We start from the raw sequence: 12,147 nt of genomic DNA, 5'->3' as shown, positions 1-12,147 counted from the left end.
TTCTTGTTTTATTTAGTTGTACTACAGTAGCACCTAGAGGCCCCAACTCAGATCTAGGCTCCATTTCACTAGACATTATACAAACACATTATAAATCCCAAAGAGCTTGCAGTCTAAATAGCACTTCCTTTCTTCCATCATTTTTTTTATCTGATATAGACACATGGAGAACTGAGCCAGAGCATATGTTTTCATGGCAGAGTTAACTCGAGTGATTGGCATCTAGGTTAGCCTAGCCTGCGTGTGACCAGCCACACTGTAAAGCCATACCCGGGTTACTACATCCTCATTGGTATGGGGGACTTCTGGGAGTGTATCCCAGGGTTCCTTGTGTTCTGGTAAACTGAGCAGCAATATGATTTTTTCCTAATGAGTCGTGGGAGAACTTGGCAGGACTTCTGGGCACATGGGGAAATTGTGAGAAGCCACTGGAGGACTGTCAGCATTCAAGTGATTTAGCCTGCATCCTCACTCCAAAGGGAGCAGTTTACCAACCCGCAAGGGAAAGCAGCACCTAAACTCTAGCCCAGGGGTCAGCAACCTTCAGCATGTAGCCCATCAGGGTAATCCTCTGGTGGGCTGTGAGACATTTTGTTTACGTTTACATCCCTGCTGCCCATGGCTTCCTGCAGCTCCCATTGGCTGGGAACTGCGAACCGGGGCCACTGGGAGCTGCGGGGGGCCATGCCTGTGGATGCTCAACATAAACAAAATGGCTCGCTGCCTGTCAGCGGATTACCCTAATGGGCCATGTGCCGAAGGTTGCCGACCCCTGGTCTAGCCCATAATCCCAGCCAGACCAGATAACCCAGGTTTAAAGCACCATCAAACTTGGGTGAGGGGGGGTTGTGTGTGAATGGGAGGAGGTTTAAGATTTAGTGATTGGCCCAAGGAAATCTGTGGTTGAGCTGGGGACTGAACCCCGATTTCCTGACTGAATTCCAGTAGCTTGTGGTCACTAGTGCTGAACTTCCTTGTTGTGATGATTTGGGGAATCTGTTTATGTACAACCGATGAATTCTCTGTAGGATTATGAATTCTCTGGATGTTTCTTTATCAAGCTACAAACCACATTTTGAATGTGCAGCTTGTTTGTCCTCTGTTGTCCTTTTACTTCCCCATGGGACTGGAATTCCAAGGAGTAGTGATACACAGGGCTAACAATAGAAGGTTGTTAAATCTGGATGGTCCTCTATTTAAAAGAAGCATTCTAGACAAAAAACTAGCTTCCACCCAGGAGAACTGGTTCATCAGAGGAGAGTTCACCTGGCAACAAAGTCACCTGGTAAGTTCTGTGATCACGTGTTTAGGCAGCTCATGGCGTCACCTGACAAAAGGGAATGGAGAGTATAAAAAAGAGGGTCTCTGAGAAGCCACACACTCTCTGTTTTGGAGGAGAAGCCTGACTCTGTCCTGAGGATCCAATACCTGAAGAACTTTCCTGAGTAGTGAGGAAACCAAGGCAGGGAAAATGCATGTAGGTATGTTTATTTTGCCTAAATCTCTTTCTTTCAGGCTTAGCAAAGAGCAATGAGGTTTTTAGACTCCTGTGCAAAGTACAGCCATGTGTATGTTTTGCTGGAGTTTATCATGTACCCAATAACAGGTGAACTGTAAACCAGAAGGCTCATGCCTACGGTGGGATTCTGGGGAATGTGTAATAGCTGCTGGGGAGGCTTGGGGGAGATGGCATGAGCTTCAAGACCTAGGCAATTGGACCACTGGGAGTCCTCATTGCCAAGAGGAGGAATCAGGCATGAGGTCTGTACCTAGCATGCCTGCCTAGAGGGCCAAAGCCAGGAACAATGCCTAAATTCTTCCCAGCTTCAGCAGGCTCAGGGCACATGTGATTCAGCATTAGGATCCCCTTAGAGCACTCTGGTGAGTGTCAAGCAGGGGAGCTTGACCAGATCTTTGATTGTTATCAATCAGAAAGAAGTGGATCCTGGATAGTTTCTTCCCTGGTTGGCCCACTACTTTATGGATTGTGAAACTGTCCCCTATGAAACAAAACATTTACAAAGAAGGTGCAGGAGTTGCAAGAGAATATTTTAAATGAGACAAACGCATCCTGAACAACTCTACTGCTGATCGTACTACCCAAAGCAGAATCCTGTAACTAAGCCACAATACACTAAGAAACAGTGTTCTGACTCTGATGCTCATCTTCCTGGGTGAAGACAACTTCCCTTTCCATAGATCTGTGGAAATGTAAACATCTGTAAAGGGGCAACTTATTTACACTGATCTTTTTCTTCCTGCCCCATCTGTAGCCCCACTGGCAACCTTGTGGGATCTCTTCCATCTATAGCCTGCTAATATCCAGAAACAAAGGAACCTGTAGTTTCGCTGTGCCCCACCTTGGCACCTCCTCCACCTGTAACTCTGACCACATCAAGGAGGGTGAGAGTCGCTACTCATGGCTGATATCCTATTTAGGAAGTAATTTTGTGACTGAGGTTGGTGGTGTCTAGAAGGTGAGAGTTTCACTTGGCAAAAATAACTTCATCAAAGTCCCCAGACCCAGCTCTTCTGTGACAGCACTGGGATGTGCCTTTAAAAATAGTGCTCCCAGAAAATATATCATTGTTTGGTTCAGGACTTAAGGATGATGATGATGATATAGGGACGTGGCTCTCCACAGTTCCAGACTACTGTACCCCTTTCAGGAGTCTGATTTGTCTTGTGTACCCGCAAGTTTCACCTCACTTAAAAACTACTTGTTTACAAAATCAGACATAAAAATACAAAAGTGTCATAGCACACTATTACTGAAAAATTGCTAACTTTCTCACTTTCACCATATAATTATAAAATAAATCAATTGGAATATAAACTGTACTTACATTTCAGTGTATAGTATATAGAGCAGTATGAACAGGTCATTGTATGAAATTTTAGTTTGTACTGACTTCACTATTGTTTTTATGTAGCTTGTTGTAAAACTAGGCAAATATCTAACTGAGTTACTGTAACCCCTGGAAGACCTCTGCATGCTCCTGGTTGAGAATCACTGCATAGGGTAGTTTTGTTTGGGGGTAGAAGGAAGCCGGGTTTGACTGTAGGACAGACAGAGATGTTAGCATATTTCTCTCTCTCTGTCATTAGGCTTTTCTGGGTTTATTTTTTGTGAAAGGTTTCCTGGGTTATAAGGGATAAAGTTTCATCTTGGGATTTGTAGCGTGTGTGTGGCAAAATGATAGAAAATCACCTCCACTTACATTATGATAGAAAATCATAACCACTTAGATGACTATTCAAGGTCAGGAATGGGTGATAAGCAGGAGGTGGCAGGGTTGGGCACATCTACAGCTTCTTCACCATCTCACTGAATGAGTCTGTCTGGGGGAATCTGTTCAAGGAAATAGGAGTCTCATTGTCTTTAGAGCTTGTACTGAGAGAGCAAAATAAAGGTTATATGCCCTTCACAACTATAAAAAGTGAAGAATTTGTTGATGTGGAGAAATTATGTACCAGTTAGTCAGGCCTGGTCTACACTAGGAAATTAGGGCGGTAAAACGATGTTGCTCAGGGATGTGAAAAATCCACATCCCTGGGTGACCAGTTAAACCGACTTAACCCCTGGTGTAGACAGCACTAGGTTGATGAGAGAATTCTCCCATTGTCGTAAATACGGCCTCTCGGAGGATTGGAGTATGCTGGTGGGAGAAGCCCCCCTGTTCACATAGGTAGCAACTGCACTGAAGAACTACAGCGGCACAGCTGCAGCACTTTTAGTGTAGGCAAGCTCTCAATCTCTTCTTCCCTGTTCTACAGTAGAAGCTGCTGCATTTTATACAATACCCGGCAGCAAGTGATAAGGGAGTTGCTAATCACTCTTTCTTTTATATAATATGTCCATGCTCTACCCACCTCCCTTAGAGTACTTTGGGGCCATTTGATCACCAAAAAAAAAAAAAACGTGTGATGGACTGATAAAACTATACTAAACCCAGCACTTGGAAGAGAAGACGGTGATCAGAGCAGTCAGCATGGATTCACCAAGGGCAAGTCATGCTGGACTAACCTGATTGCTAAAGTCAAGGTATATCATAGCCACCGCTTTCCCCACATCCAGTTATCTCATCATAGAAGGCAAAGTTTTTCATACGGTCTCCCACAGTATTCTTGCCAGCAAGTTAAAGAAGTATGGGCTGGATGAATGGACTATAAGGTGGATAGAAAGCTGGCTAGATCATCGGGCTCAACGGGTAGTACTGAATGGCTCAACGTCTAGTTGGCAGCTGGTACCAAGTGGAGTGCCTCAGGGGTCAGTCCTGGGACCGGTTTTGTTCAACATCTTCATTAATGATCTGGATGATGGGATGGATTGCACCCTCAATAAGTTTACAGATGGCACTAATCTGGGAGGAGAGGTAGATACACTGGAAGGTAGGGATAGGGTCCAGAGTTTCCCTTGTCTTTCTCTTTCCCAGCTTTCACCTGAACATCTTTACCTGGTGCTGTTGTAGCAAACTGTAAAACTAAGGCAGTGGGTGTACATTAAATAGCAGACTGCCACAAACATCTACTGTAGTCTTCTTCAGCAACAGCTAGAAGGTCCAACTGCTAGTGGTAAATGAATGTTAGACTACTTACATCCATTTGCTGCTGTTGTCTGTAGATGCCAGCCCACTCTGTCAAAGATAAACACCCCTCTACCAAGACTGCCTGATAGGTGGCCTGTGTAAAATTCATGTCCACACAAGGGTGCCAGTGGAGGGGGGTAAAGTATGGGGCTTTGTTGTGGGGCCCTGATAGTGTCTTGGCAACTGAGAGATGGGAAAATAGAGAACCAGGGTTGCAAGATATGAGTTAGGGGGCTTGATTTTTATCTAGGGTGGAGGCTTGGGAGATGTTTTGGGGAACGTGTCATTGTGGCGTTGTTATCTCACCCACTCTTCCAAACCCCTATTTAAACCACCGTCCTGATGCTTCTCTATTGAGTGCTGCCTCAACACATCATCAGCGCCATAGCCGCCGCCAATCAAGAGATAAGGTAAGGTTGCAAAACAAGAGCTATGCTTTAAACCACCAGGTAGGAATATATATATAATATTTTAATATCACAATGGGTGTTCTATAGTTTAGTCTTACAGCCACTATAGCTTTAAATTTAACTTGAGGTAATGTGTACTAAAATTCTGACTTGAAGCTGTTGTAACAGATTGGCCAGCTAATGCCGACAAGGGCAAATAGTACTAAAACCTTTTTGTTTTTGTTTTTTGGAGCCAGGAATGACCTGGATTAGGTGCCTACTTCTCTCTGAGGGATGAGGCTTAGGCCATACCCCTTTCCTGGCATTTCCTCCTGGCTAACACAGCCAACTCCCTGCCTCAGCATGAGTCTTCTGTGAATCCCCTTTGTAGGTGCCTAACTCTTTCCATGCAATGTATGGCACCTACCACTTGGTGGCAGGGCCTCTTAAATTTAGGCATTGGAATTCTCCTCCTAAATTCCCCCTGTGCTTAACTCACTGAACCCATCTTGACTCTGGTGGCCACTGAGAAAGGAACAGAGAGCTGGATTGGGAAGGAGAGGCACCACGACTATATTCTTACAACAAAAAATATATAAAGCTTTCTCAAGGGCTGTGACTGAGGCTGACAACCTCTCCACCTGAGCCTTTTTAAATAAGGACAACAAATTACTGTGGACAGCCTTCATCTGCTACTAGTCCCTTCATTTGCATGCTGTGATAGTTTTGCAATAGCCTTTGCAAATAAATAGATCAGTGCCAGTCCTTTATGATTACGAGCACTGCCTTCTCCTGCAGACTGCTATCCATTGGCCACATTTGATTTGTTTTCTGCTGAGATGTTGATACAGTCTTGAGTTCCTTGAATCCCATCACTTATGGCTCTAGCCTGCAGTTGACTGTGGTTGCTTACAGTAGTGACTTTATGGACAGGAATGGTCAGTGCTACATTTAGAGAGGGAAGACTACCAACCATTCTTAAACAGGTGGAGGTCTAATCTCAAGAAACCCACTTCTGCTGCTGAACTGCGTGTTCCTTGCTGCTCAATTTCATATCTATATATAGGGAAGCTGAGAATTCCCTAAATTTAATTCCAGGTGCCTTGGACCCTACAGTAGGTTCCAAGTTTCCTTTATAAGGAAGACTGCATTTTAATCATGATCCATCTCAAGCTGGCTTTAGGTTGTCAGCTGTCTAGAAGTTTTTGATACAAATGATCATGGGTTGTTGGTTTGGTAACTAACTAGTAGCTGAAGAAGTGCCTTCTACGTCCAGTCATAACTTCCAAATGACAAACTATTACATTCCACATCCACTGCTGATGCTATCTCTCAAGGTTCTGTCCTATCTCCACTTATAGTAATAGGGAAGGTTTCTTAATGAGATCATTACTACACATTAGAGCATCACAATGATATACAACTAACTTTGCTACAGAGCCCATGAGACATATTGGGGAAATGCCTGAATTTTTTATTTTCACTGTTCAAGTCTGTATTACTGCCTACCTAAATGCAGTGTGTTAAATCAAAAGAGGCTGTAAAGCAGTGGGTAAGGAGCCAAGCAGGAAGTGTTGAATAATGACATTGGCTGATCACCTATCAGTAACCCAGCTTCAAGGGCACTAAGACAACAATGTCTTGGCCAGCAGCTGGTAGGTTTGGATGTTTTACTCTACCCAAGGCTAAGCCTGAGATCAGAAGACCCTCACTATTTTTTGAAAAAAGCTCCTGGCAGAAAGGGAGAGGGGTAAGTGGTCAGAATGGTGAGCCAGGCTGTATCAGTGAAAAAGCAGAAGACTGACTGAGCTACTCTATAAACGATGTAGACTGGGGAATAAGCCAACTCCACCTAAACTATTGCTGAAGAGGTTAAGCTTAGTTAAATGAATATGGATGTAGGTGGGATTTTTTTGTTTATTTGAAAAACACTTCTCTGAGCTGTGTACACCTCTTGGGAAAAATAAATCATACTTTGTTTTAAAGAAGCTGTTTCTATAACACTACAAATATGTTGCCTCTGACTTCCAAAGGGAACTCCTTGCAGACGCCGACCCCAATTGGACCTGCTCTATTAGTCCCGATTGGTACACAGGAGGTTGCAACCCAGAGACTTGATCAGAGTGTGGATGGATTGTGCAATCTCACCCCAAAGAAAAGTGGAGGCACAGACCTGCCACGTGAAAGGAGTACACTTAGGGTATGTCTACACTGCAATTCAACACCCACAGCTGGCCTCTGTTCACTGACTAGGACCCAAGGGGAGAAGGTCCCTTCAGCTTGAGCATCTACACCACAGTTAAACAGCTCCTTAGCCCAAGACCCATGTGACTGAGCTGAGTAGGCTGACAGGCATTTAATTGCAACGTAGACCTCCCTTAGAGGACAAGGGCTTCAGTATGGGCAACCTACCCAGAGACCATGCCTACAAGTGGAATTTCTGATTTGGAAAACTCCTTAATGCTATTGCCAACTAAATGTATTTGTTTCTACCCAACAGAATGGTTCAGCTCTGTCTATATGAGGTGGCTTGTGTCTCCATGCTCCTACCTGCTGGAAGGATTTACTCCTAAATAGCAAGTTAGGTTAAGTTTTTTTTTTTTTTTTTTTGGAGAGGAGGGAGGGAGGGAAGTTACTAGATTATCTGCTTTCCATGGAAAACCATCTTCCTCATGTGGTACTAAGTCTAGATGTTAACCTCACAGCAGCAACACACACACTTTGGAAAGAGGGAGGGGAACTATGGAATTCTCAAATATTTTAAGGAGGGTCCAGTTTCCCATCTATTCGTTTTGTAGACACATAAATGTTTAATACATTAATAGTTCACTTCAAAATAAGCCAATACATAATTCAAGTAACCAGAGTGCTGGCTAAGCACTTTCATGTTTATTGTTCATGTGGAGGAAAGAGAAGAACTTTCCCAACATCCTCATTATTTATAGAAGCAACTTTAATGCTGCTGCATAGCAGTTGCCACACCATTAACCAATAGTTATTCAGAGAAGTTGTTTTCATTTACATGAGGTTTTACAAGTTAGACTGTAGGTTTATACAGTACATTTTGCATATATGGTATCAAAATTCTTAATGAAGAAATAAATTACAAACAATGGTACAAAATACTTCAAGCCAACATTTGATCAACAAGAACGTAAGTGTGAACTTTACAAAGTTTTATTATTTTTTGCATTGCTCTTATAGTAAGCAAACTAATAGTTTATACAAAATAAACTTGGAGTTTTACATAGTTAAAAATCTTTGGCTAAACAAAGCTATATATACACATATATACATAAGATATTTTACATAGCCATACGGGAACCTGTACACATACTTACAATAGGCAACATTTAAAAAAATAGTTTAACAATTTACAAAAAAAGGAATTCAAGTCAGAACTAAACCAATCATTTTTTAGTTATGAATGTAGAGCAACAGAAAGAGGGGCCAAGTGTGCTTTATAATAATATTTATTGCTTGCCTTTGTGAGGGGGAAGAGGAGGGTCAAGCACTGAAAGCCATTAGCTTTTCTTTAGTGCCTTTGATACTGTACACATTTTGTTCTATAAAAAGAATTTTTTTTTAAACCATGCCCCAGCAGTAATTTCTAATTATTCCAATAGAACAAGCAAATGCAACTCTGCAAACTGAATATACAGAGAATAGGCTTGTTAATCAGTTTACTTATAGTTTTAACAATTGGCACAAATAATGTTTAGGGCCAAATATGGATACACATACAAAAACTCACTGAAATCACTGGGAGCAGCCTTGTGTGCCTTAGGACAGAATTTGATCATTAAAAGCAATCAAGTTTTAGCAGCAAGTATCTCTAAGAGGGATCAGGAACCTTTGGCACAAGGCCAGTCAGGGAAATCCACTGGTGGGCTGGGATGGTTTGTTTACCTGCAGCGTCCACACGTTTGGCTGATCGCAGCTCCCACTGGCCGCGGTTTGCCGTTCCAGGCCATTGGGGGCTTGCGGAAGCGGCAGCCAGCACACCCGTTGGCTTCCTGCAGCCCCCATTGGCCTGGAACGGGGGACCGCAGCCAGCGGGAGCTGTGATCAGCCTAACGTACGGACACTGCAGGTAAACAAACGGTCCCGGCCCGCCAGCGGATTTCCCTGACGGGCCGCATGCCAAAGGTTGCCAATCCCTGATGTATAAGATGGAAAACTGCCAATTGCAAAGCCACAACCTATGTTTAAATAATTCACTACTTCTAACATTGTATAGGGTGCTGCTATCTAACACATAGGTTACATACTTTCCGGCAATGTAACAGTCATGACTCCATAGGTAATATTTGCAAAACAGAAAACATAACAGCACAATTGTCAAGGAATAATCAATCCAACAGTCTATTGGGCTTCTAGTTCTAATATGTTTGTTACTGTTCCTCTTAGGATGTATGTGGCAGGGGAATAACATATGACATGCTGATGGTATAATAAGGGTTCACTGGCTTTTGGAAAAATGTAAGCCAACCTAAATTGTAGCACTAAACTGAAGTTAGTAAACCAGGGTGAGGTCCTTATTCAGGCAAAAGTCCAGGTAATTTCAATTTATGTTTTGATGCAGTAAAGACCACAGAATCTGGTCCTGAACCTTGACATCTATTTATTCAAATTACAAATTTGTCCAGTGCATAATTAGCAGACTGTGACCAAAATAGGCATCTGTAAACTTATTAGAAATCTATGATAAAATGGTAATGTGTATTTTAAAGAGAGTATACTAATATTTAAAGATAACAATTTCTAAGATTTTAAAGAGTTAAACACATGCACTTAGACATCTGATGCAAGGAAACTTTTGAACATTGACATGATGCTGCCCAAGTATATTAAATGGACGTAGGCTTTCAGTGGCTGTTTAGGAAAGGATTTTCCCTCTGGCAATCAAATATGATATTGCCTTTTACAAGGCAATTACAAAGAAGTCCATGTTTCTAAACCATTTAAATTAATGGGATTAATGCATATTAAATTTTAGTGCCAAAACCCTACACATATTGAAGGATGCTATTTAAATAAATGGCTATTTCTAAGATGCACGTTAGAGAGGATAAACTTTTGGCAAAATGACATGAACTTTTTGTAAATTTGTATTACTTAAACATTTCTTCTGAAGGAAAAATTCAGCTGTTCAACATTTAACAGACAAGGCTTTTTGAAACAGAATCCGAACAGCCACTTTTTCACCTTCAAAATACCCCTTAATAAAGGAATACTCCACAGCAGTCAATCTCAGAAGGTAAGCACTTATCTGAAAAACTGGCCATTGAATTAATGACTAGTTTAACTCCTTGACACAATGTCTGATTTTCCCCCAACATGAATTCCACTGTTAGCAATTCATGCAGTAGGAAAGGATCAACTATGTCATTATGTGATAATCCAGCTACTAGAACAACTGACTTCAGGATTATTCCTATTAAGAACTGTATTTTAAAGTCACATTGGAAAAAAACCCCAAAACCAACTAAAACAGTATTTTGATGTTTTACACACCCAAGATTTCCTAGCAGTTGGACACCAGGCAATTATTTAGGTTTATAAAACCCATGTTTCACATTGTCACACAAAGTCTGTTTACAGCACCTTTAACAGGCTTCACTAGTTTCATCAGACTGAGCAGGTTTCCTCAGTTATGTAACAAGTTTAACTAACAACTGAGTCTCCGCAGTTTTGAATTCACACTGTTCTGTTGTACAGGAATTTTCTTCCTTCATTCAGCCTGCTGGTTTTGTTTGGCTTTTGTTTTCCCCACATATGGCTGACATACTATTGAGAGGCTATAAGAATGAATGCTTGTTGCTATTTGAGCCAAGATAAAGTATATGTCAACTATATGGAGAAGAGTGGGCTAATAAATGACAGTTCACCAGTTTACTGAACTAGGTGTTCTGACTTGGATACTTCCCAAAGTATCCATAAGTGTGTACTTGGAGTAGTCAGTCATTGCTGACAACAGCAAAACCCTGTACCACAACAGCAACTTGCTTAATAGCTACTTGCACTTTGACTTTTTGAACAACTTCATTAACTGTTTGAATCTTTCTGAAACCTAAGGGGAGAAAAAACAAAACACCACACATTATTAGCACTCTGGATTTCAACATCTACCAGTTCAGATTAATCCACCAATATTAGAATTTCTAGATGTAAATCTGACTGTCTCTCTCAACTCCTCCCCCTAAAATTCACAGAACTAACGAGATTTTTCAGAAGTACCCAAAGGATTTAGGAATGTGACAGCAAATGGGTCTTCTGCTCCACTTTACACTTTCAGTGATTGAAATCTTCATTCTCCATCATAATTACTGAGATTCAAAACAGCTGGAGTCCAGTACTACTTTATTTTCCAACATAGTATTCCTGCCTAAGGACTTGACATACAAAAGATGAGCTTATAATTCAAAATAATAAAACCCAAAAGAGTCTGAGAGATTTCCCCTTCTTCCAATCCCCAGCTACATGTGCAAGAACAATAATAATTCCTAATTTGTGAAGCCTAACATCTCTGTCCTTAAGTGCTTTGAAGAAAAATATTGTTCCAGGACTATGGAATCAGAAATGTAACAATACAGGAGCTTGTCCAACTAGAATAAATATACATACCTGATCTGGGCTTTTGTTTAGCCTGGCAGCTATGGAAACAAATGTTTTTCCTGATGGTCCGTTTTTTTGACACGCCAATAGAATTTCTCGGTCATCATTTCTAAGAAAAAATTCCAAGATTAATTTAATTTTTAAACATTACTTTGACACACAAAACCCCACTATTCCCAAACTATGAAGCATTAATTAAAACAGTGATATGAAACTGATAGCAGACATTTCCTTTTGCTGATGTAAAGCTATCAGCAGTGTTGTTGCATACAAGCACATGTTAATGTAGATATATAGGCAGACTAAATTTTTGGAATAAAAGATTCTCACTCTCCCCCTATATTTGTACAATAAAAAGGGCAATCAAGTTTACTCAGCCTAGAGACCTAGAACGTAGGACAGCATTCAAAACCATGGTCTTCTCATTTCATAGGGCACTGTACTACCATGTTAACCTCTAGTGTTCTACCATTTGTGCAAAACTCAGAGATCCCACATTTTGAAGTTTTGAATGTTCCAGACTCAAAACGTCAAACAAACACGCTACTCTT

At 41.4% G+C, this 12,147-nt stretch overlaps 1 protein-coding gene across 1 annotated transcript in view; it reads right to left on the bottom strand.

Moving 5' to 3' along the window:
* Positions 1 to 7,852: 7,852 nt before the first annotated feature.
* The window catches only part of CASP8AP2 (caspase 8 associated protein 2), a 28,854-nt gene continuing 24,559 nt past the window's right edge, over positions 7,853 to 12,147 (bottom strand). The window contains exons 9-10 of the mRNA XM_077812818.1: positions 11,606 to 11,705; positions 7,853 to 11,051 (exon numbers count right to left, since the gene is read on the bottom strand). Of these exons, the coding sequence (XP_077668944.1) occupies positions 10,995 to 11,051; positions 11,606 to 11,705 (157 nt within the window). The 3' untranslated portion in view covers positions 7,853 to 10,994. The remainder of the gene's footprint in view (positions 11,052 to 11,605; positions 11,706 to 12,147) is intronic.

Source organism: Eretmochelys imbricata, chromosome 3, assembly GCF_965152235.1.
Source record: "Eretmochelys imbricata isolate rEreImb1 chromosome 3, rEreImb1.hap1, whole genome shotgun sequence".
In the NCBI taxonomy this organism is placed as follows: domain Eukaryota; kingdom Metazoa; phylum Chordata; order Testudines; family Cheloniidae; genus Eretmochelys; species Eretmochelys imbricata.
The sequence above is the reverse complement of the archived record's forward strand: the minus strand, read 5'-3'. Positions and strand labels throughout refer to the sequence as shown.